The sequence below is a fragment of the Cebidichthys violaceus genome, unplaced genomic scaffold, assembly GCF_023349555.1.
Source record: "Cebidichthys violaceus isolate CVI_PGR_0920_01 unplaced genomic scaffold, fCebVio1.0.p SCAF_61, whole genome shotgun sequence".
Classification (NCBI taxonomy): Eukaryota; Metazoa; Chordata; class Actinopteri; order Perciformes; family Stichaeidae; genus Cebidichthys; species Cebidichthys violaceus.
Genome location: NW_027176828.1, coordinates 193,355 through 215,081, shown reverse-complemented (window position 1 = coordinate 215,081; position 21,727 = coordinate 193,355). Strand labels below are relative to the sequence as shown.

At 45.8% G+C, this 21,727-nt stretch overlaps 5 protein-coding genes across 8 annotated transcripts; 3 read left to right on the top strand and 2 right to left on the bottom strand.

Annotated features, from left to right (window-relative positions):
• Positions 1–1,632: 1,632 nt before the first annotated feature.
• On the top strand, positions 1,633–3,089 carry crygs2 (crystallin, gamma S2). Of its 3 annotated transcripts, none has more exons than XM_068734228.1 (3): positions 1,633–1,641; positions 2,002–2,244; positions 2,817–3,089. In XM_068734228.1, exons 1-3 carry the CDS (start codon positions 1,633–1,635, stop codon positions 3,087–3,089), a joined length of 525 nt encoding a protein of 174 aa, XP_068590329.1. The 3 variants fall into 3 exon arrangements, with proteins under 3 accessions (XP_068590329.1, XP_068590328.1, XP_068590327.1); XM_068734227.1 differs by having other exon boundaries at positions 2,002–2,258; positions 2,822–3,089; XM_068734226.1 differs by having other exon boundaries at positions 1,633–1,656.
• A 46-nt stretch (positions 3,090–3,135) lies between these two features.
• lcmt2 (leucine carboxyl methyltransferase 2) lies at positions 3,136–8,158 on the bottom strand. 2 transcript variants are annotated; one of them, XM_068734217.1, is made up of 14 exons: positions 7,988–8,158; positions 7,147–7,271; positions 6,946–7,027; positions 6,639–6,819; positions 6,382–6,553; positions 6,005–6,194; positions 5,776–5,883; positions 5,584–5,671; positions 5,277–5,504; positions 4,874–5,119; positions 4,682–4,779; positions 4,270–4,457; positions 4,055–4,190; positions 3,136–3,929 (listed from the first exon to the last, which is right to left on the bottom strand). In XM_068734217.1, exons 1-14 carry the CDS (start codon positions 8,027–8,029, stop codon positions 3,765–3,767), a joined length of 2,049 nt encoding a protein of 682 aa, XP_068590318.1. In that variant the 5' UTR covers positions 8,030–8,158; the 3' UTR covers positions 3,136–3,764. The 2 variants fall into 2 exon arrangements, with proteins under 2 accessions (XP_068590318.1, XP_068590319.1); XM_068734218.1 differs by having other exon boundaries at positions 6,382–6,538.
• A 345-nt stretch (positions 8,159–8,503) lies between these two features.
• On the top strand, positions 8,504–13,048 carry rab5b (RAB5B, member RAS oncogene family). Its single transcript, XM_068734111.1, has 6 exons — positions 8,504–8,606; positions 9,417–9,768; positions 9,880–10,031; positions 10,442–10,564; positions 10,995–11,088; positions 11,445–13,048. The coding sequence occupies exons 2-6, from the start codon at positions 9,603–9,605 to the stop codon at positions 11,558–11,560; spliced, it is 651 nt and encodes a 216-aa protein (XP_068590212.1). The 5' UTR covers positions 8,504–8,606; positions 9,417–9,602; the 3' UTR covers positions 11,561–13,048.
• Positions 13,049–13,423: 375 nt separating this feature from the next.
• dbr1 (debranching RNA lariats 1) lies at positions 13,424–17,215 on the bottom strand. The gene is made up of 9 exons (XM_068734110.1): positions 17,080–17,215; positions 16,193–16,547; positions 15,966–16,090; positions 15,803–15,883; positions 15,634–15,719; positions 15,321–15,545; positions 15,137–15,214; positions 14,896–15,041; positions 13,424–14,662 (listed from the first exon to the last, which is right to left on the bottom strand). The coding sequence occupies exons 2-9, from the start codon at positions 16,387–16,389 to the stop codon at positions 13,885–13,887; spliced, it is 1,716 nt and encodes a 571-aa protein (XP_068590211.1). The 5' UTR covers positions 16,390–16,547; positions 17,080–17,215; the 3' UTR covers positions 13,424–13,884.
• Positions 17,216–18,001: 786 nt separating this feature from the next.
• Positions 18,002–21,727, top strand: armc8 (armadillo repeat containing 8; the record flags this gene model as incomplete). Its single annotated transcript, XM_068734117.1, has 6 exons — positions 18,002–18,280; positions 20,060–20,136; positions 20,957–21,028; positions 21,146–21,288; positions 21,386–21,483; positions 21,644–21,727. Coding segments are annotated over exons 1-6 (519 nt in total), but the record flags the coding sequence as incomplete, so codon positions are not given.

The window sequence follows — 21,727 nt, the reverse complement described above, 5'->3', positions numbered from 1 at the left end:
CAACTGAAATAGATTTTCAAAATTGAACAAACCTTTGGTCCGTCTGCCGACCTGTCGCTGTCTAAATGCATGTTTATTTTTGTATTAATTCACCTGTATGAATATGTATATTTTCTCATTATAGTAAGAATATTTTTCATAAATCTACTTTGCCTCCAGAACCTTTTTTTTTTTTTTTTTTTTAACCTCCAAGTGTACTTCAGCCCATTAGCTTCCTGTTTCCTCTCATTCCAGCCTGCTGAGCTTCTCCACTTTGAGACACACATGACATACAGTAGACCTGGTGTGTGTGTGTGTGTGTGTGTGTGTGTGTGTGTGTGTGTGTGTGTGTGTGTGTGTGTGTGTGTGTGTGTGTGTGTGTGTGTGTGTGTGTGTGTGTGTGTGTGTGTGTGTGTGTTCAGGGCATTTTAATCAGTTAAGGGAAGATTGACTTAAAGAAAATGAACTGTTAAAACAGAATATTACTGTACGGTTTCAGAAATGCTGGTTTGTGTGTGTGTGTCTTCCTTTTTAAAGACGCGATTACACTGTAAAATGCCTTACTGCTGGAAAACTATATGAAGAGCACAATATAGGTGGTGATTGTTAAAAAAATGAATTCAAGTTTTGACTAAAACCAGCTTATTGTTTTGATTCTGGCTTTGAACGAAGCGATATGCTCCAAATATTTGATATGATGGGAATAAAATGAACACGTTGAAATGGATTCATACAATCTTTCAGTAGTGCTATTTGTTGCATCTGGATATTATTACTGGATAATAATCCAGTACATTAATATAGTATATGTTAATAAATGGGACATTCTGCATAATCGCCACATTTACTTTTTGTACTTATAAGTGTATTCTGATATGTTTTATCTTTTACTCAAGCAACATTTTGAATGCAGGACTTTTACTTGTAATAGAGTATTTATACACTAATACTTTCACCAAATTAAAATACCTGTGTACTACTTCCATCACTACTTAAAACCACTTTTTACAACTTCCTTTGCTGTTAAAAACTTTACATAAAAAAATGCATATTGAGTTTATAAACTCTAATGCATGGATTTGTATACTTTGCCGATAATATTGAACTAGTTTTACATGTAAAAGGAGTATTTTTCACAGCGTGGTATTGCTTCTTTTACTTGCATAAAGAATCAGAGTGCTGCTTCCATCACTGGACACGGCTCTATCTGGATTCCTCCATAAGGCAGCAATAAGTCATGAGTTGGCAGGTCCTCACCAGTTGGGGGCAAGCTGCTGGAGCTGGCATAGGTGACATGGTGCGAGAGCCGGAGGGGGGGGGGTGTGGTGGGGGGGCAGCGGGACCCAGCCAGTAGAGAAGTGGGGTCAATGGACGCTTACCACGCCCGGCCATTATGCCGTAATCCTTCCTCGCTTTTCTGGGAAAAACTGAATAGCGCTAGAATCACTGACTCATTTTTTGGATCTCATTTTCATGACAAAGCGATTGTTCCCCTTTTGCCTCCACCGTTGCAGTTTATAAACGTGGGGAACCCGGGGATATAAAAGGGACCGGTGAGGGGCCGGTGCAACAATCCAGACCTCAGGGGAACCACCACCACCACCACCACCATCCCTTAACATAACCAGGGCTATCCCACACACTGTATCCAAGATGGGCAGGGTGAGTGAAGGCAAAGTGGGACTGGCATCGACAAAGAGTCCGGTAACCCTGCAGCATGGAGGTTGATAGTGAATGTGTGGGTTTGAAGTCGTGGACACAGCTGTATATGAGACCCTCTCTGCGGGGATATTGGGGTTTGGAACCGATTTTTGCAGTCGAGGTGTTGAAAGCGGCTCTCTCCAATGGAGAACATTACCAAAAGAATGCTTTTCAAGACTTATTTTGTACAGTTTGTGTGATAAAACAGTAAAATCTGACCTTTCTAGGTCTGAACAAAGACAAAGTGAAAAGTGGACGAGAGATAAGACTCCCTTGTGTCGTCCCCCCCCCCCCCACACACACACACACACACACACACAGATCGTCTTCTACGAGGACAAGAACTTCCAGGGACGTCGCTACGAGTGCGACAGCGACTGCTCCGACTTCCACGCCTACCTGAGCCGCTGCAACTCCATCCGGGTGGAGAGCGGGGCCTGGGTGGTGTACGAACGGCCCAACTACATGGGCTACCAGTACGTCCTGACCCGGGGGGAGTACCCAGACTACCAGCGCTGGATGGGCCTCAACGACCGCCTCAGCTCCTGCAAGATGGTCCACTTCGTAAGTCGGCCATCGTCTCTGATCCGATGTACTTTTTTTACTGAACCCCTAAACCTCTTCTTTGTGGGTTTATGAACCCGAGGTTGTTTTGCTGAGCGGATGAAAGCCACAGTGGGCACAGGAGAGAAACAGAGTGATCACAGAGGTCATGCAGTGACCGCAGGGCTCTGTCGATGGAGACCGATGCGTGGGGGTGGGGGGTCGGTCTATTAGTATGATCGGGCCTTGGTTCAACTGACCCACAGCCTGCAGCCAGATCCAGGGACGCCACTTTCATACAAAAAAATCAATCTAGTTTGTACAGGCTGCATGTGTACAGTTTTGCACTACAAAAACAATGACAAGTGGCGACGGGAAGCCGGTTATCTAATTGACGATGAGCGTATTTACATATGCAAATCCCATCTCTCTATACATCCCCATCCCCTTGTTTTCTGTCCCGACCCCCTGCACTAACGCCCACTCTCCGTCTATCTTCCACTTACACACCCCCCCCCCCCCCCCCCCCCCCCCCCCCCCCCCCTCCCTCCCCTACCATCCTCCCCCCCCTGCTTCCTCCCGTCACCCTCCAGACCAGCGGGACCCTGTACAAAATGCAGCTGTATGAGAAGGCAGACTTCGGGGGCCAGGCCTTCGAGGCCACAGAGGACTGCCCCTCTCTCCTGGAGAAGTTCCGCTGGAGGGAGGTCAACTCCTGCAAGATCTTCGACGGCTGGTGGGTCTTCTACGAGCACCCCAACTACCGCGGACGCCAGTACTTCCTGGAGAAGGGGGAGTACCGCAAGCCTGGCGACTGGGGTGCCGTCAGTCCTACGGTCCAGTCCTTCAGGCGCTTCACCGAATGATTTATTAACCTCCATCCAAAACGTTAAAAGAAAACGACCTAATAAGTTGATATTTGACTATGATTTTATTTGAGTATTTTGTGATTTGAAACTAAGGTCTCACAAATAAAAAAAACAAAACTGTCCAGTAAGCAGACTGAAGACATTTCTTTTGGCTTTTCCATACACGAGTTGTTTAATGTCTTTTGAACCGTCTCAGTTTTGTGTTGATTTTTGGCGGCCCCTGTGGACAAAGGTGGTAGTGTTTCTGAGCACCAGAGTCCCTTAAGAAAACCTCTAATTCTACTGCGGCAGAGTTTGATAGTCTGCCCTTTGCAGTCCTGGTTTCTACCCGGGCCTACCTTCCCTCCAGCGGGCCCAGCAACATGGCCTGGCATCTCTGAAACCGGATCTGGGTCTGTCCGAGGCAGGCTGGTCTCTGCTGGAGGGCCCGCCTGGGGTCTGAGCTGAAGGAGTTTCTGGTGAATCTGATTTAAACAGAATCCGAACCGGTCGGACCGATGACATACATTAAGAATAACTATATAGAAGTCGCCGATCTTCTTGCTGATGGTCTTGCTATCTTCAGGCATCAGTATTAACTGTTTCAGAACCAGATAAAAAAGCTCCTCACAGTAACTTGAAGTCATTGATTCCAGCAGCTCTCACAGTCTCACAGAAACACTTTGAGCTACGTCATCCCAGTGCAGGTCTGAGGTCCACAGAGACGGGCTGAAGGTTGAAGTGAGTCCCAAAAGAGAAACAGTTTCCTCCCCCACCCATCAGGAGCAGCTCTGGCTCTTCTGAGTCCGTCAGCTCAGAGCAGAATGAGTGGAGCATCAGCGGCCAGGGCACCGAGGTCTAGAGATGGCAGAGATTCATCCGTCAGCATCTTGTTCATCAGGTCTATCCCGAGGCTATATGATCGATGCAAACGCATTGCTAAGATATCTGATCGAAATCTGATCTAATGCGTGTTAACTGACCGTGTCCAGACTGAGCTCCACACTGCAGCGCGTGGTGAGGTTCATCATGGCGACACCTGGTACACCGTCTGAATGCAGCCAGACTCCACCGACCACAACCAGCTTTTCACCAATCACATGGGCAGAGTGAGAGTACCTTAAAAAACAAAGCAGAGACTTCAGGACATGGTCTTTTTTTCGACCTGAATGACGTTGGCTTGTGAAGAGCTACACACCTGGGAACAGGAGGGGGCCGCAGCTCTATTCTTCCCCAGGAGAAGCCTCCGTCGGTGGGCCTCAACACCGCTGTGTCCCCCAGTGGCACTCCCCTCCTGTCTAACCCTCCAAACACCACCACACCTCCACGATACGGACACGCTGAGTGGGAATGACGGGCCTCTGGTGCTGCGCCCTCTACTGGGATCTGTAAATAACACACACACACACACACACACACACACACACACACACACACACACACACACACACACACACACACACACACACACACACAAATGCCACAAATTGTCTTAAATCACTCGTACGTGCCACTTAAAAACAAAACCTTTTCAATGCAATTTAAAGCGGTGAGAGACAAGATAACTTGTGTGTGATATTAAAAAAACTATTTAATAAGATAACACACACCTCAGTCCAGTGCTGCTGGTCTAGACACAGGAAGTAGCCGTCACCCAGAGCTGCCTCCGATTCATTCTTTCCACCAAACACGAACAGAAAGCTTTTGCCTGCAGAAAAAAAACAAATGAGAGAGCTTTGTCGTTTAATAAATAAGATACGAAATGAATATGAACATGAATGAGACTTCTTGTTTCATCTCACCTTTGTGACTGACAGTAGTAGCAGTGTGCCTCCATCTTGGCGCCGGTGGATCACCTGAACAGACCGTCTGCTCCACACAGAGTTTCCACGTGTCTCCGTCCTCTGAGTGGAGAGGACCGGGTGGACCACGGGTGTCCAGGGTTACTCTCAGAAGGCCTCCGGTTGGGTTAAGTGGGGAGGAGCGACCGCCGTAAACCACGATTCCTCCTCCAGGAAGAGAGGTGGCGGTGTGGTAGAGTCGAACACCTAAAGCCAAACACAGCTAAATTAGTCTCATTTTACTTTCACAATTTTGATAATAAAGCTAGAAAGAATGATTTTATACAGATGCATGAATATTAAAGTTCAAGCTAAAACTAACTTTTTATGGATTAACCAAACCTTTTTTTGCCTGTCCTCTCACCCAAATCTACTGGTGGTTCCAGGCAGACAGACCTCCAGCCTTCCTGGCCCCGGAGGAGGATCCTGGTCACCGGCCCCCTGCCTCCTCTGCTGGAGCCTCCCGTTAGCAGGACTTGCCCCAGGCTCACCGAGGTGGAAGCCATCCCCAGCCCCTCCATAGGAACTGGTACGGTCCGCACGCTCAGGGCTGTGGGGCTCCAAGATGGGCAAATAGACGCCACTGGAGGCACTGACGCAAAACAAAGAAACAAAAATATTATGTTCGATGCAAATGGGGTTCTATGTGAGGGAAATGAAGTGATAGCTACCTGGAGCATGCGTGAGTAAAGCCTGGGCCGTCAAAGAGCCCCGGGACGCGGTAAGGATGAAGTAGTGTGAACATTTCTGGTGCCACTCCTTAAGGGCAGACGGACATACAGTCACCCTGTTAGATATCATGACCAGGACGTATGATTTTATACGGCGGAGACAAATTAAGAAGACGCATTTCAACGGCTAACCTCATATTCGTCAAAAGGCTCCAGGCTCTCCACTCTGCACCTCTCCTCCTCGGGGACCAGGCCGAGGTAGAAGTCGTTCACATCCAGACACGCGCACTGCTCCCAGCCCTGAAGACGAAACCGCCGCCACCACGCTGTCTGATTAAACATTCGTACTACACAGAAAAAAAAACACACAGGAGCAATCAGCAAATAAGACAAAACGTGAACATGCTGTCCGCGCACTGGCCTTGTCCAGGAACCGACGCCTCTGCGCCGCAGTGTCTGGGTATTGCCGAAGCGCGTGAAGAGTTGAATTTAGTTTCAGGAAGTGATCTTGCATGATGCGACCAAAGGGATCCCGCGGATGTATCTGCTCGTACATAACGAACAGCGACTGAGGCAGGAGCTGCGCCGCCCAACGGATGACAGCGTCTGACCTGGAAGACACGCAATAGACAACAAACAAGCATTAGAGCTGTACAGTTACAGCTAACACATGGCTATTTTCCTAGTTATTGTAATAATATAACTCAAGGACATGATTTTGAATTAGAGCTTTTATATTATGCATACACCAAAAAGGAGTGATGTGGTCCCCTAAATAGACCAAACTGCTGTTCTTACTGTTGTGTTTCCATGTAGGTGAGCACCACCTCAGAGAGAATTAGAGTGGGGGCAGCCCAGTCCAGACCAGCTGCACCCAGAGCCTCCTCCACCTGGGACTCCTCTCTGACATCCACCCCCAGCAGACGGTACCGACCACTGGACACGTATACAGGTCCTGAAGACACACAGGCTGACACACGCTTCAGAAATCAAACTCATATGAACAAAGAAAACGTCTTTGGATCTCAGTGATATGTGTGAGGGAAATGACAAACCTGTAGCAGAAGGTAAATGGGGTTCTAACATCCCCCTCAGTGTAATATTAGAATTGATCAGGGCAGCCTTGCGTCGGGTGACATCGGGAAAATCGACCTCAAACACGACAGCTCTGTGGAGCGCTTCGTCTGCGTGGAGGCGAAAATACGCAGAGTCGAACCCCGCGCCCAAAGACAGAATCTAACAAAAGGGGGAAGATGATGGAAGAGGGAGTGAGGACAATAAGACAAATGATGGGATATCAAACACGCTACCCTTTCTCACTTTCTATTAAATACAGTGTTGAACAATCTGCTGCTAACTTACCTGTCTCCTGGGGCAGTTCTCAGTAACGTGTAGGAACCTTCTCACACAGTGGTCCACAGCTCTCCAGCGCACATAGTAACCCCTAAAACACACAGATACTCTGAAGTGATGTCCATTTACTACACCGCCACGGTCGACCAAGGCCAACTACGGCGCGTGTATTTTTGTGAGTTCAATACAGCGATTTGATCTCTGCTGAACCTGTTGATGAGCGGGGCTCTCCGGGCCACTTTGCACACAAAGTGCTGGAGGAAGACATCCTGGAAGTAGCCCCGCGCTGCAGCCGACACCTTGCTCACCACACTGCTGTCGTTGGTTCCCTGTACCTGGATCAAACCACAGCAAAAACAACATAGATATATTTTTTTCTTTCCTTGAGTAGCATCATCACAAAGTGAAAGTCTTCCACTGAAATTATTAAAAGAATGTAGGTATTTTTTTGGCACAATGTACTTCAAAGTGTCAGTGGAAGCAGAAAAAAATGGGTGTTATACTATCATCAGAATCAGCTTTATTGGCCATGTATGCGTACACATATAAGGAATTTGACAGAAATAGATAAACAAACAAAAAATAACTGACATTTAACTACTATGTACACATATATAAATATATATATATATATACACACACACACACACACACACACACACACACACACAAGTATATATATGAACATAAAACACAACAACAATGACAATGAAATGGAGATAATTAATGTACAGCATAAGTAGCTTTGTTTGGTTGTAGTAGGATGAGCTCAAGCATTGTATACACTGTTTGGTAGTTTAATTCATAAAAAATCCTTCATATTATATAATGTCATGTTGTTTATGTAGAATCTTGTGAAGTAATTAAAGCTGTCAATTAAATGTAGAGGAGTGAGAGGTAAAATACTCCCCTTTGAAGTGCAGAAAAGTAGAAGTATACAGTGGCATGAAATGGAAATTGCATGCAAGTACAAGTACCTCAAGTTGTTCATACTTCCTATATCAGGTTTATGTATAACATTAACGTTAGTGAATGAATGAATTAGACTTACCGCGGTGTCCTTTCCCTGCTTCTTTCTGTTAGACGTTGGCATAATGTCAAAGAGATGTCACATCACTTCGCAGGTAAACTCACAGGTAAACATTCAACAGTGCTTTATACAAATATTAATGTGTTTTTCAGCATTGAGAGGAGTCCACAGATCAAAACAATCCAAACATCCTTCGTGTGCTAAAGACTTCCGAGTGCCTGCCAATCTGCGTTCTAGCGCCCCCTGCGGCGTGGAGGCCACATGAGCGTCACTCCCGTTCAGAAGCCCCTTCAGACTGTTAACACATTAAGGGTAACACGTGTGATTGCAGGTGTAATACGCTCGACTCGGCCTTGATTAAACCTGTGGTTGTAAATTGAACATATCTTGTTGTCGGCCGAAAAATAAATAAATAATAGTGAGTCCACATTAGTAAATGTAGTAGAAACTGAAGAATCTAAAAATGTGAAGTCACTGAACGGACCGTTAGTGAATGCGGTCAGTTTCGACAATGCGGCACTCAGTGCGCATGCGCCATTCTTTTTACAGGAAGTGTTAACATTTTCGTTTACCAGCTGATAGCCAAATTGTCAACAGTCAAGCTCGCGATAACCGCGCCGCTGAAACGACAGTTTATACGGTGAGTATTCTTACATTTCCCTCTCAGTAGCTTTATGTCATTTAGACCAACAGCTAGTATTTGTGTGTTTTAATTCGGCGTCGAAATATAACTGCAGTGTGTGTGAGTGCGGTCAGTGCGGTGTCCCCGTTAGCACATAACGCAAGATGATAAGGAGGCTCTGGTGATGTGATAACGCTGACAGAAGGAGTAAGCTCAACGCTCATGGGGACACACTGCACCAACGCCAGACGCTACATGTGAACGAGACGTTGAGGGTCCGATGTGTCCATTGACCAGTGTGCTGCAGTGATGGACGTTTAGCATCGGTGTCTGTGGGAGACAGCAATTTGAGACGCAGCCTCCCCAAGTGTCTCTGCGTGGTAATGGGACACTGCTAGCAGCGGGACATGGTCTCAGACATAACTCTGAATCAGTGAGCACAGAGGAGACATTCAGGGCTGTTAAGTGGAAAGCAATGCAGCTGCAGAGCAAGCATGTCTCCTGCTATTCCTGCCAAAACAAAACAAACGCATCCTAAAGGGGGGGGGGGGGGGGGGGGGGGGGGGGGGGGGGGGGCTGTTGTTGAGGAAGAAAGACAATTGTTTTGTGATGCAATGTGAGATGTGGACATAGAAGACATTCAGTACATGCAGTTGGACTCCTCGAATTCCTTTCAGATTCTGCAGCCGTCCTCTTGAAACTCTAATCTTCAGACTTTCTTGGTGCACTGGAGGAGGCGTTTTGTTGCACTGAGAAAGAAATTAAAGTGTGCATGAGGTTGAGCCATGATGTAATGTTGCACCAAAACATTTCAATCTCTCCATTCAGGCAGAGGTAAAGGCATCATCGGCGAGAATTGACTTGCACTCTGGAAAGACACAGTGCGAGTGACTGACGCATTCCCAGAAGCACCCATCTCCACCCCAGGGAGGAGGCCCAGCCCCCACCCCCCCCTACCCCCACCCCACCACCACCACCACCGCCGCCGCCGCCGACTCCTACGCAGGGGCCAGTATGAGCTCCAGAGGGAGTGGAGGCCGCTCCAACGGCTCACTACCGCAGACCAAGATCTGCCAGTTCAAGCTGGTGCTGCTGGGCGACATGGCCGTGGGCAAGTCCAGCCTGGTGCTGCGCTTCGTCAAGGGACAGTTCGACGAGTTCCAGGAGACGACCATAGGAGGTGAATGTGGACTGAGGTTGCAGGTTGTGTTGGTTTAAACGCTCATCAAGACCACGTGGTAACCTGTCATTCCCCCCCCCCCCCCCCCCCCCCCCTCTTCTTCATGTCCAGCTGCGTTCCTGGCTCAGTCGGTGTGTCTAGACGACACCACAGTGAAGTTTGAGATCTGGGACACCGCCGGACAAGAGCGATACCACAGCCTGGCTCCCATGTACTACCGCGGAGCTCAGGCGGCCATCGTTGTCTTTGACATCACCAAGCCGGTACAGTGTGAACACGGTCAAACCATTGGTTGTTTGTGTAGATCCTGGGCTATAGTGACAACTGTTGTAGCCTGCAAAAGTGTTTGTCAGACAATTCATAGAGTATTTAAAGCAGCCAAAACAAGTACATTAAGAAATGATTTTATTAAAGTGTAACGCAGCCTTTACGGCAAGAACCTACATCACAACATTAGATCAAAACAGACCATCTGATATTAATATATAGCAGCATACCTCCCAACTTTAGGAAGAGAGCAGTCGGTCCTCTACCTGACAAATATGCTTCTGTCGATGTGTTACCCATGCGCAGCCTCTATGCCCTCTGTCTGGTATTTACATGCGTGTTAATGGTTGATCTGATCTCGGTGCTGTGTGTGTGTGTGTGTGTGTGTGTGTGTGTTTGTGTGCAGGAGACCTTTGAGAGAGCCAAGGCCTGGGTGAAGGAGCTGCAGAGGCAGGCCAGTCCTAACATTGTTATTGCTCTGGCCGGGAACAAGGCCGACCTGGCAGAGAGGAGACTTGTGGATTATGAGGTAAGACAGACGCACCTGTGTGAGGTGACGTGTGTTATTTATTCGTATCATTGGCACGATGGGTGCTTTTAAGTAGCCACAGTCATGTGCAAGGCTGGCGTAGTTTGTGATGTCGGAGGACATCGCATCAATGCATTTTAATAAAGGTGCACTTCCTCATGCTTGTGTACTCAATTACTGAAAGATTAGATACTAGGGTACAAGGATCTGTTATCATGCCTGTTTGGCTGCATTCAAATGCTGCTGCTGCTGCTGCTGAAGCTGTTATGAGTCAGCAGCTACCAAAACACGAGACGTGTCACAGGTCGAGCTCTGCTGAGCTACCTGTAGATAAAAACAACATTGTTCTTTTCAGCTTAAGGCTTTTGGTGTTTTTTCCAAATTACCGCTGATGTTTTATTTGTGTGTGTGTGTGTGTTGTGTGGAAAAGGAGGCCCAGACGTATGCTGAAGACACCGGCTTGCTCTTCATGGAGACCTCTGCTAAGACAGCCATGAACGTCAATGAGCTCTTTCTGGCCATTGGTGAGTCTCCTTTCATTCAAACCTAATAAAACTTTTATATCAGAAGATAATGAGATTTAAATCATAGGAGTCATCGCCAACTCTTAAGAGATTGTGTGTTAGGTTCAGGCTGTTTGTCTGTTGCTTAGCAGCGCGTCAATGAACGAGAGATGTTGATGCTGATCTGGATCCAAGAATCCTTGAAAGGATTACCAAACATTAGGAGATATGAGGAATACACATTTTCGGTATTTCTGAAAAAAAATGACTACAGGAATAAAAAATAAAAAATCTCAACAATATATTTGAATTTTTTTCCTTAATTAATTTAGGTGGATATTTTTTTAATATGTCAAAATATTTCTTTGTATTTGTAGCAAAAAAGATGCCAAAAACAGACACCCAGAACCCCACACATGCAGCGCGGCACCGGGGGGTCAACCTCCAGGACCCAGACGCCCACTCTACCCGAGCCTGCTGCGGTGGGAACTAGACCTCCACGACTCCCACCAGTACTCCACCATCCACACCACCACCACCTCCACCCTTCAACCAGCCCGCCTCCTTCAGCCAACCTACGGGGGGGGGGGGGGGGGCCTGATGCTGGGAAACACAGTATCCACTCACAACCCCTTACCCTCCATTCATCCTCCTGTCAAAGCAGACAGAAATTCAGACACAGAAATTCGAAGGAGAGAATAAGAGGAAAGGAAGAGCAGACGGAGTTGGGAGGAGAAGGACGCAGAGTGTTCCACATCTGTGTCGCTCGCCCGACAGCTGCGTTTGGAAGAGAACGAGGGGGGGGGGGGGTAGACGGAGGTAGAGAGGCAAGCCTGTTGTAGTATTTAGCACTAATTTGTGAAGTTTCTTTTGTCTTCATCCCGACTTCAGTCCTGATTGCGTTAAAAAAAAGAAAGAAAAAAAAAAAAAGAGCGGCCAAGACAGAAGAGGGAAACAAAAAAAAAAAAGGGCCCAGACGTAAAACAAAGAAGCCAAAATGTTGAGGTCGTGACTGCTTTCTTCTTCTTGCACCCGCTCGCTTTGCCTTCTCCTTAGTCCTGAATGGATCGCGTCCCCGCTGTGAATAACGCCACACGATGCAGCCCTGGAATGACCCCGTTGGTTTGTAACACGCTTCCATACGATCCACGGCACAGTCCGCCGAGCATAAGATCCCATTTTTGTACGTATTTATTGTCCGTTGTTTTGACTTCTCTAGACCGCTCCCGTGTCTCAGAGACACTCCTCCAAACTCTACAAAAATTGCTGACTTTGCGTTTGTGTCTCTCATCAATCCGGTCGGTCGGACAGACGTGCTCGTTTCACTTAAAAGGTTGCTGGAGTGCCGTGTTCCGAACATATTTAGAGGTTTTAAACGCTTCAATACGGACTTGATCTGAAGTGTGTGTGGTCACATGACTTTAATATGTATGAGCAGTAAACTGTTAACCAATTACATGTCTGTAGCAGAGGACGCATCCCTCAAACACAAAGTAGTACTGCATCAAAAACAAGACTTACTAAATCCCTGTATTCAATAAAAAAAAAAAGGCTTCATCTCACTTTTGGGTTATTATAGTGAGTGATGGTGCTAATTGTAGCAGCAAATTTGGTTGTCTATCTATGGCTCTGCCCAGATTAGAGGAGCGATCGGCTTCAGATGAGTTTATTGGGGAAGGAATGAAAATAATAGACCTGTAGGAGAACATCTGTCCATCTTGTGTTTAACGCGTCTCATCTGTCCTCGCGCTAAGTTGTTGGTGAACGTCAAATCCTAGTGATCCGAGATGGTTTTACTGATTCCTTCAGCTTAATATGATGCTCTTCAAACAGAGCTTTGGTTGCTGTTCCAAGGCTCGGCTGAAGAAAATAAGGAGTTGAATTGATGAAAACACACACACACACACACACACACACACACACACACACACACACACACACACACACACACACACACACACACACACACACACACACACACACACACACACACACACACACACACACGGAAAAAAAAACAAAGTGCCTATTCCCGGGTTTCTCTTTCTGTGAATCATGTCGGTGTGCTTCGTAGGTGTGCAGGAATACCGCTCCCCTGACATTGGCTTGCACTCTAAACCAATACCGTGGCACCGTGTCATTAGGCTATACTGTATCGGCTCTCTGTGTGGATGTAAAGGAGATCTTGTTGAATACACTGTATGTTGAATATTGTCTTAATTTTAATGAAAAGTGTGTGTGTGTGTGTTGATTTTAGCAGAGCACACTTGTGAACCTGGAATAGATCGTTTAAAAAAAAAAAAAAAAAAAGGACTCTTAATGCTATAAATCTGTTGGATTTAAACTGACTTTGGTGTGGAGAAAAATCTTTTGTTCTGCTTTATTTTCATTCACAAACCAGGTTTATCGATGACAAACATGAACCAGTTAAAAGGGTCTCAAAATGTGATCAATTAATATTCAAATACACGATAAAATGATGAAATGAGAAGGTCGCTTCTCTTCTGACGAGCGAAACAAAAAGACATTCATCTGACAGGTTCCCTCTGAGAAGTGGCTGCACAGTGATTCACGATGTCATCAGTTCATTTAAAAACAAAAAAAAAAGGGATATTTTAATTATTTTTTTTTACTCTTGAAACTACCCATACAAAAACATTTCAACACGAGAATCTGTCCGTCTGCTTCTCGGGGCGTTTCAATAAAGACAAACTCCTGCTTTGTCACGTCATTATCTGTATAAAAAAAAGGCAGAAAGTTTTACAAATCAATAAAAAAAAATTATCAAGGATTGTACTCTCGGTATGAAGTGAGTCCTCACTCGTCATCGTCGTCCTCCACCGCTGTATAGATGACCTGGTTCCTGCGTTTGATTCTGGGGGTTGTGCCTTTACTGCCGGGAGCCTCGGCTTCGTCGCTCGTACGCTTTAAGGTACGACCGGCCGAGGCCTCCTCCTCCTCCTCCTCCTCCTCCTCCTCACAGTGTTCTTCCTGTTCTGCTCCAGAGCAACAGCGATCTACCGCCGGGGTGGAGTGGGAGGGAGGCGGCAGGTTCATCGGGTGGGACGGGTCGGCGGGCGAGGTATCAGATTTGGGCGCGGGCAGAACCATTCGGCCGGGGGTTTGGACTTCCCCTACAGGTAGGTCAGAGGAATTACCTCCCTTTACTGCCGATGGTGGGTCACACCCGCCCTCCTCCTCCTCCTCCTTTCCTTCCTCTTCCTCCCACTCGTCCTCTATGGTGATCTCATCGGGATTGTACGAACTCGACAGTCCCGAGGTGTCGGTTGGGTACTCGCTGGGTTCGTCCGCACTTTCGCCATCGTCGCCATCCCCTCCTCCTCCTGCGCTGCCCTGGATCCTGCTCAGGTCGCCGCCTCCGTGCCCCACGTGGGCGTAGAGGTCGGTGAGCCCCAGCGTGGCGCAGAGCTCGGTGGTCTGAGGGTTGGTGTTACAGCTGGGGGTGGCGTGCGGCTGGGGCTTGTCGGGGTCGTAGGGTCGCACGGTCCGGCTGAAGTTCTCCGGAATGGCAAGTTCGCCGCCGAGATCCTTCACCACCTGCATCATGGCCGCCTCTGAAGGCGTGAAGTCCCACCTGAAGGGTAAAGACGACAGCATGTCTCATTGTGTTTAGAGAGAACTGTCTAAAATATATTCTACATTAGGGCAGCAATCCACAACCGTCCGTATCGAGCTTGTCTTATAAGATATTAAACTGAATATATATATATATATATATATATATATATATATATATATATAAATAAAAGTACATGCATGCATTCACACACAACCTCCATGACCACTTGTGTGTAAATGTGTGTGTACCGTTCGTGCAGGCCATTATTCTCCGGGGGGTTCCAGGGGTGAGGGGCGGTGCTTTGCAGATTGTTTGTGGACTTCAGAACAGCAAGCCACTCCGGATCATACTCCAGACCCTCGGATGAACCCGGTCTCTCCGCGACGTCCACGATCTGCGACACAAGCGAACACATCCTCTCTCAGAACCATCGCCTCTTAACGCCTCAACGGAGACCGTTGCGCATTTAACGACACGACTTCCTCTCACCTGTAAGAACTCCCTGTAGGGCAGACATTTATCCAGAGACAGGAACTTGGTCACACGTGGGGCAGCATTGGCTTTAGGCTAAAGACAAAGAGTATATACACACACACACACACACATGTGTATCAGCGCCTAATACGGACAGCGGCAGCAATGCAGCTAGTTGCTGAAAGGCGGTCGCACTCACCGGGTGCTGCATGAGAGCAGCGAATTTCACATGCAGATGTGCAGAGAACCAGTAGCTGGGCTGGAGGTGAGCTAGGAGCTCCTCAGCAGCGGGACTCCCCAGAGAGTTGGACTCCACTTCCTGACGCAGAAACTTCTTCTTCCTCAACAACTCCGCTGTGTTTCCATAGTGGTAGATTCCACGAGGCCAGTCGTGGCTCATGAAAATGTCTAGGGGCATCTGGAGCTTAGTGGGAATAAACATTTGTTTTAGATAAATGGATGTGGAATCTTCTGAAAATATATGCAAGAGAACAAGTGGAATCTCCATGTACCTGTTTCAGTTTGAATACCTCAATGTTTCGGATGTGGTACACACTTCGGAGCGTGTTGGGATTGTATGGAGGGAATTCATGGTGACCTTAAAGAGCACACGTTTATAAATATACTGCAGAGTGTGTGTGTGTGTATAACTTAAGACAATCCCCAAAAAAATAAACTCACCCCTTCTGTAGTCATGTGATTTGAAGATTCCAGATGCGCCACCGATTCTGATCCCTTTGTAGCGAACGACGCCAGCGTAACCTAAGAAAACAAAGCCAAGTCACGCCTGGGAATGAACAGAGGTAGAGGGAACAATCGCGTTCACCGTCTAGCTGGTCCTCACCTAGATAATAAATGTTGGGGGCCACCCAGCCGCCGTAAGGCAGCTCCTGCATGTGGTTGGAAGCCTCATGGTTCCCTCCGATGAAGATGGTCAGGACGGGAGCCTTCTTCTCCCCAGAATAGTATCTGCATCAAAGACATATCTAAGTAGGAAACACTCTCACTCATATCATGCACTTCTTTTTTTTTTTTTTTTTTTAAAAAGACAAACAACAAGAAAGAACTGACTTGTAAAAGGTCTGCATCGATCTGTACTTGGGCGGTATAGCCATGCACATCATGTCTCCTTCATTCCGCGCCGCTTGGAAGTCTCCGCAGCAAAGCAGCAGCTCCACTTTCACTCCTTCCTTCTTCTCCAGGTAGCCGATCGTCTCGTAGATCTTGTCCAGCTCCCCGTGGCAGCAGCCTTCTACCGCAATCTTCATGCTGCACAAACAGGCGAGCCGCTGATTCGCAGAGAATTTTTTTAAAAATAAAATCACCTGAATTGTGTGCCCACCTAGGGGCTGTCAGCCCTCCACACACACACACACACACACACACACACACACACAGGGATGTTGAGGCCCGCCCTTTTTACGATCTGCGGGAACAGAAACAAAACAAAGCTCAAAACATTGATGCTATTTCTTTCATTGATTAATAGGACAGAGATCAGCATGATTTTATTAGAGCAGGTTTGACAATAAAATGTCAGGTTTGCACAAGTCAAATACTGATAAGAACATCGGAAAATAACTTGAATTACTCTAAAGTCTGCTAGAAAGGTGTCTTCTATTATGCTTCACGCTTAATGTCAGTATTGCCAGTCAACGTACTGGGCGTTGACGTAACAGTTGTTTTTATTGCTGTGAATACTAATGATCACTTGTTAAAAGTGGACTGCCCAGTACAGACACCCCTTTAAATAAGAGTAGAGATAAAACAGCCAATTTGCCTTCACATATTGCGTAATAACGTCCAGTAACACACCATTAGTTAGCCTCATAACATGCTAGCTGGGCTACGCCACTTAATCTAATGCACCACAACGTTACATCGTGTAGAAACGAACCATACTTCTCCTGCAAGCTTACAAACAGAACAACACACTGAGAAACGAACTGAGTACTTACGGCGATGAATGAATAACTGTCGAGTATTCTTGTGGAGTTGTATATTCCGTAAAGTTACAAACTTTTTCTGAAAATCATGTTTATGTTACGGGTATGCAGCGACGCGACAGAAATGAATTTTCCCACCTTTCAGCGAACCACTTACGCGCATGCGCAATACTTCTTCTTCTTCTTCTTTTAAGTTTTATGGCGGATGGCATCCAGTGAAAGGTGCATTTTCGCCTCCTACTGTATTGGAGTGTCGACCAGAGTATCTATCCCCTTACAAAAAAACCCTAAACAAAATAAAGAAATAAAATGTAAACAAAAATAAAACAAACAAACAAAGTAAAATAAAACAAAAAAACAAAACAAAAACAGAAGCATGCGCAATAGGTATTGTTCTTCTTCTTCTCTAATTTGATTCTTCTTCTTTCTTTTTTGAAATGTATTGGCAGTTGGCAAACAATGAATTGGTGCATTACCGCCATCTACTGTACCGGAGTGTGCAGTTTCAGAGTAAAAGTTCCCTCACTGTTCTAAAGGATAATAACAATGACAATAATAATAATAATAATAATAATAATAATAATAATAATAATAATAATAATAATAATAATAATATTTAAAAAGAAAAGAAAAATAAAAGAAAAAAATCCTACGGTCTAATCCCAGCGCAATACGTCACAAATTTGAGAAAAACTACTTTCGATATTCGGCAGCAGATTCGACACAAAAAAAGTGGAATGCCTTTTTCAACACTTAATGTTTATTATGCATACAGTTAAATGTGTATATATTATACAGTCTGTATTTATTGTTTAATTTTTGTATCCATTACATAATTCGCATGTTATTTTAGTTATTTTAACGAATCTAACTAAATGAGATATCACCTACGTCACATTCATAAACAAAATTTACTTCATTGACAAATCCACTGTCTGACAGATAGCTCGCCAAGTTAGCGGTGTTTTTTTTTTGTTGCATATCGGCTGCTTTAGTGTTTTGCAACTTGAGCCCACAAGGGGAAAATACAGTTATCTGTTTTTTATTTTTTATTTGTCTATAGTTACTTTTTTCTTTTTTTTTTTAAAGCCGCTCACAGCTGCTCTGGGGGGGGCGGAGTGTCTGCAAAGTGCTGCGCCGATTGGGGCGCTCGATCGGGGGAAGAGAGATGGCGTGCTTGTTGGAGGCCCCTCTCCGCATCAGTGTGCTGTCTGTGAGTGTCACTCCCATCATTTACAATAGCGTTGTTTTAAATGCACAATGTATCATTCGATCAGCCTCGTGAAGAAGCTAAGAGCTCAACTATAAGGGGTTTAAGTCTTCTGTTAGCCTGCACAGCTAAGTTCAGGGCTTTGCAAACATGTAGCACTGTAGCGGTCCTGCCTACGTAGCTGTAACAGTTTCTGATCCTGACCTCGCCCGGACGGGCGGGGACGGTCTGAACGCGGGATAGGGATGCACGCGACTAATGTGTCCGGCCGCCCCCGTCGGTGCGTGAAGGAAACCAAATCGAACGAACGCAGTAATACCTGTCAAGTGTCGCTCGGAATGAGTTAGCAGCTAAGCTAACTGCTAAGAGTGAGAGTGCTGTCAACGCTGTCCCAAAGACATTTTAAATATTTATAAATCTACACTGGAGCATACGTTGCATTTTTACGTTGATTTTATTCCAACCGTCCGATAATATTTGCCCGTACCCACTGCAGCTTGCTAATTATAATAGCAAACTTAACGTTAAGCTAATCATTAGCATACGGTTAAGCTAGCAAAGCTAACGAAACTCACTGATTGCCTACTTCTTAACTGAGTTTTCTACTGGGTTAAATAAGGTTTGTCAGCCGCCAAAAGTATAGCAATTAACTAATACTATTGTATTGTAAATTATACTTGCACGTGACAATGACTGACAGGTGTAACTTAGCTGAAGTTAACATAAAATAAGTAGGTTAAACGAGCATGCTGATAATAGTGAAACGCCCCCAGGAAAGGTAACGTTACATGCAGCATCGAGATTCTACAGGGTTACTTTTGCAAAATGTCACGGGCCAGGTAATAACCAAACAGTAGTCTAACAATATTGATCAGAGATAATGAATAAACATGCCCATATCGCTTTGAACGTGTTTATTTGCAAATTAACTTATTGGATTGACATTAGGCCTATGTGTCATTTTACTGCATTTAATATCTACAACTGTATTTCAGGTGTTCCATTTTAAAAAGTTTATACCACATTAAACAGCTGGAACCTCTTCTATCATGCAGTCACTCAAATATTGGGTTCGGGGGATCCGTCTGCCTTCTTGATTGTTTTATAAACAAGCTCTTTTACTCTTATTTTGATGTGTATTCATGCAGAAAGGCACCTATTTACATGAAAAGTAACAGAGTCAAAATATTTAGTGAATTAGAGAACAGTCGACGGGCCAATGATTGTGAATCAAAGACAGGTACACATTGTGCTGAACATCAAAAGCATATAGCAGCAGCAGCAGCAGCAGCAGCGTGTTGCTGGCTGGGTGAGGTCTGCTCCCCTGGTTTCATGTGGAACGTTCTGGTTCAAGCTGTCAATGATATATACACACATGGTGTCACATGTAGCCACTGGGTGCCCTATATAATAACTGTTAAAGGGCCATGCTGCTGTATGTGTCGGTGTGTATGACTGTGGGTCGAGCGATGCTTTTTATTTTAGTTCAATTATCTAAAATCAAAAGACTCAAAATTGTGTTTAACTGCTGTTGCTTTTTTAAGAAATAGCATTTTGAATTCTTTAAATGCTTGTTGCAGATGATGCAGACGTGTAGTGCGACGGGCTCTTTCTCTCAGCCTTTCAACTTTGTCGTTAAATTGATTATAAAATGTATGAAAGGCCGTTAAGTACGGAGAGCGAGATTCAATCGGATTACCTTTTCTAGCGAGGTAGCCCTAGCCTGAAAATGTGTGTGTAAATTGTGTCACTAATGTTGCTGTTATATTTGTGCTCATGCAGGAAGTCACTGCCACTAGTCGCCATTATGTTGACCGACTGTTTGACCCCGACCCACAGAAAGTGCTGCAGGGAGTCATGTAAGTCCAGCAGCATGTATTCATTTGTGAGAGTGTGTGTGTGTGTGTGTGTGTGTGTGTGTGTGTGTGTGTGTGTGTGTGTGTTTTGTTATTAAGCCAGTGTATTTCAGCACAGCCTTTAGCTGATATTTTGTTCCTGTGCTGAAATGCATTGGTTGAGTGAGCATGACCTCCATGTTTACATGCACAGGCTTTCCTCTGACAATCTATTTCAAAGTGCATCTCAGTCATCAGTGTGACTTCATATCTCTCTCTCTCTCTCTCTCTCTCTCTCTCTCTCTCTCTCTCTCTCTCTCTCTCTCTCTCGCAATCGTTATTTTTAACTTCTGAAGGCACTAGCTCTGGTTACGGCTCGTAGCGCTCCGCTAGCCGAGCACCTGACTGCCTTGACTGCCTGCTGCAGCTGTACTTTTCCATTAGCCTCGCTCACCTGCTATATGATATCATCTGGGGGCGCCAGCAGAGCAGAGCAGAGGAAACGCTGCATGGAAAGCAAAAAAAAAAAAAAAGAATGCATGCAAATGAAGCGGGCTCATTCTTTGTCCTGCAACAATATGTGGCACATCTGCTGGGAAGCTTCACTGTTGTCTGCCCGGCTGACTTCTGTCTGCCTGCTGTCTTTATTCTTCTTTCATGACTTCTGCTCATCCGCAGACTGTCCCTCACAATCTCTCTAAACTACAGTGTAAATCATTTCTAGGTTCCTCTTATTCCCTAACTACACATCTTGTTCCCTTGTAGCTGAATGCACTCATGAACACAATACACCTACAACCAACTTACACTGTATCATCTGTGCGTTTTATCTCCGACTTCTCAGTGACATGAAGAACGCCGTCATAGGAAACAACAAGCAGAAGGCCAATCTGATTGTCCTGGGAGCTGTGCCGAGGTAAAAAAAAAAATAATCGTACTGGAATATGAAAATGCGTCGGGAAGTGAACGCCGCGGAGTGTGAGAGTTCAGCTATTTGCATGTTGGTGTGTGTTTCTGTCCGTTTGTGCTGCAGGTTGCTTTACCTGCTCGGGCAGAGCTCGTCCAGTCCGGAGCTACGGACCGAGTGCGCCGTGGTGCTGGGCAGCCTAGCCATGGGCACCGAGAACAACATCAAGTCCCTGGTGGACTGTCACATCATCCCTGCCCTTCTTCAAGGTTGGGACACACACACACACACACAAATACTGACTGCAGAGGACAACATCTTTGGTGAGACGGAGACCTGTTCAACGTCTGCGTTTTGCGCTCGCAGGTCTCCTTTGTCCGGACCTGATCTTCATCGAAGCTTGTCTCCGATGCCTCAGAACGGTCTTCATCAGTCCCGTCACTCCTGTGCAGCTGCTCTATACTGTAGGTTGTCTTGTCCTTGCCCTGCCTGTTGTGTACACATACTTTAAACATACACATTCTGTCCCTGCACACAGATATGATCCGCTCAGTCTTCCTCTAATTATAAGGCTCATTCTAACTATTTCCATCTTATTTGGTGATGTGTGTGTTTTTTTTTTAGGACCCCACTGTGATTCCCCATCTAATGTCTCTACTGAGCCGCTCACAGAAGACCCAGGAGTACATCACACAGATCTTCTCCCAC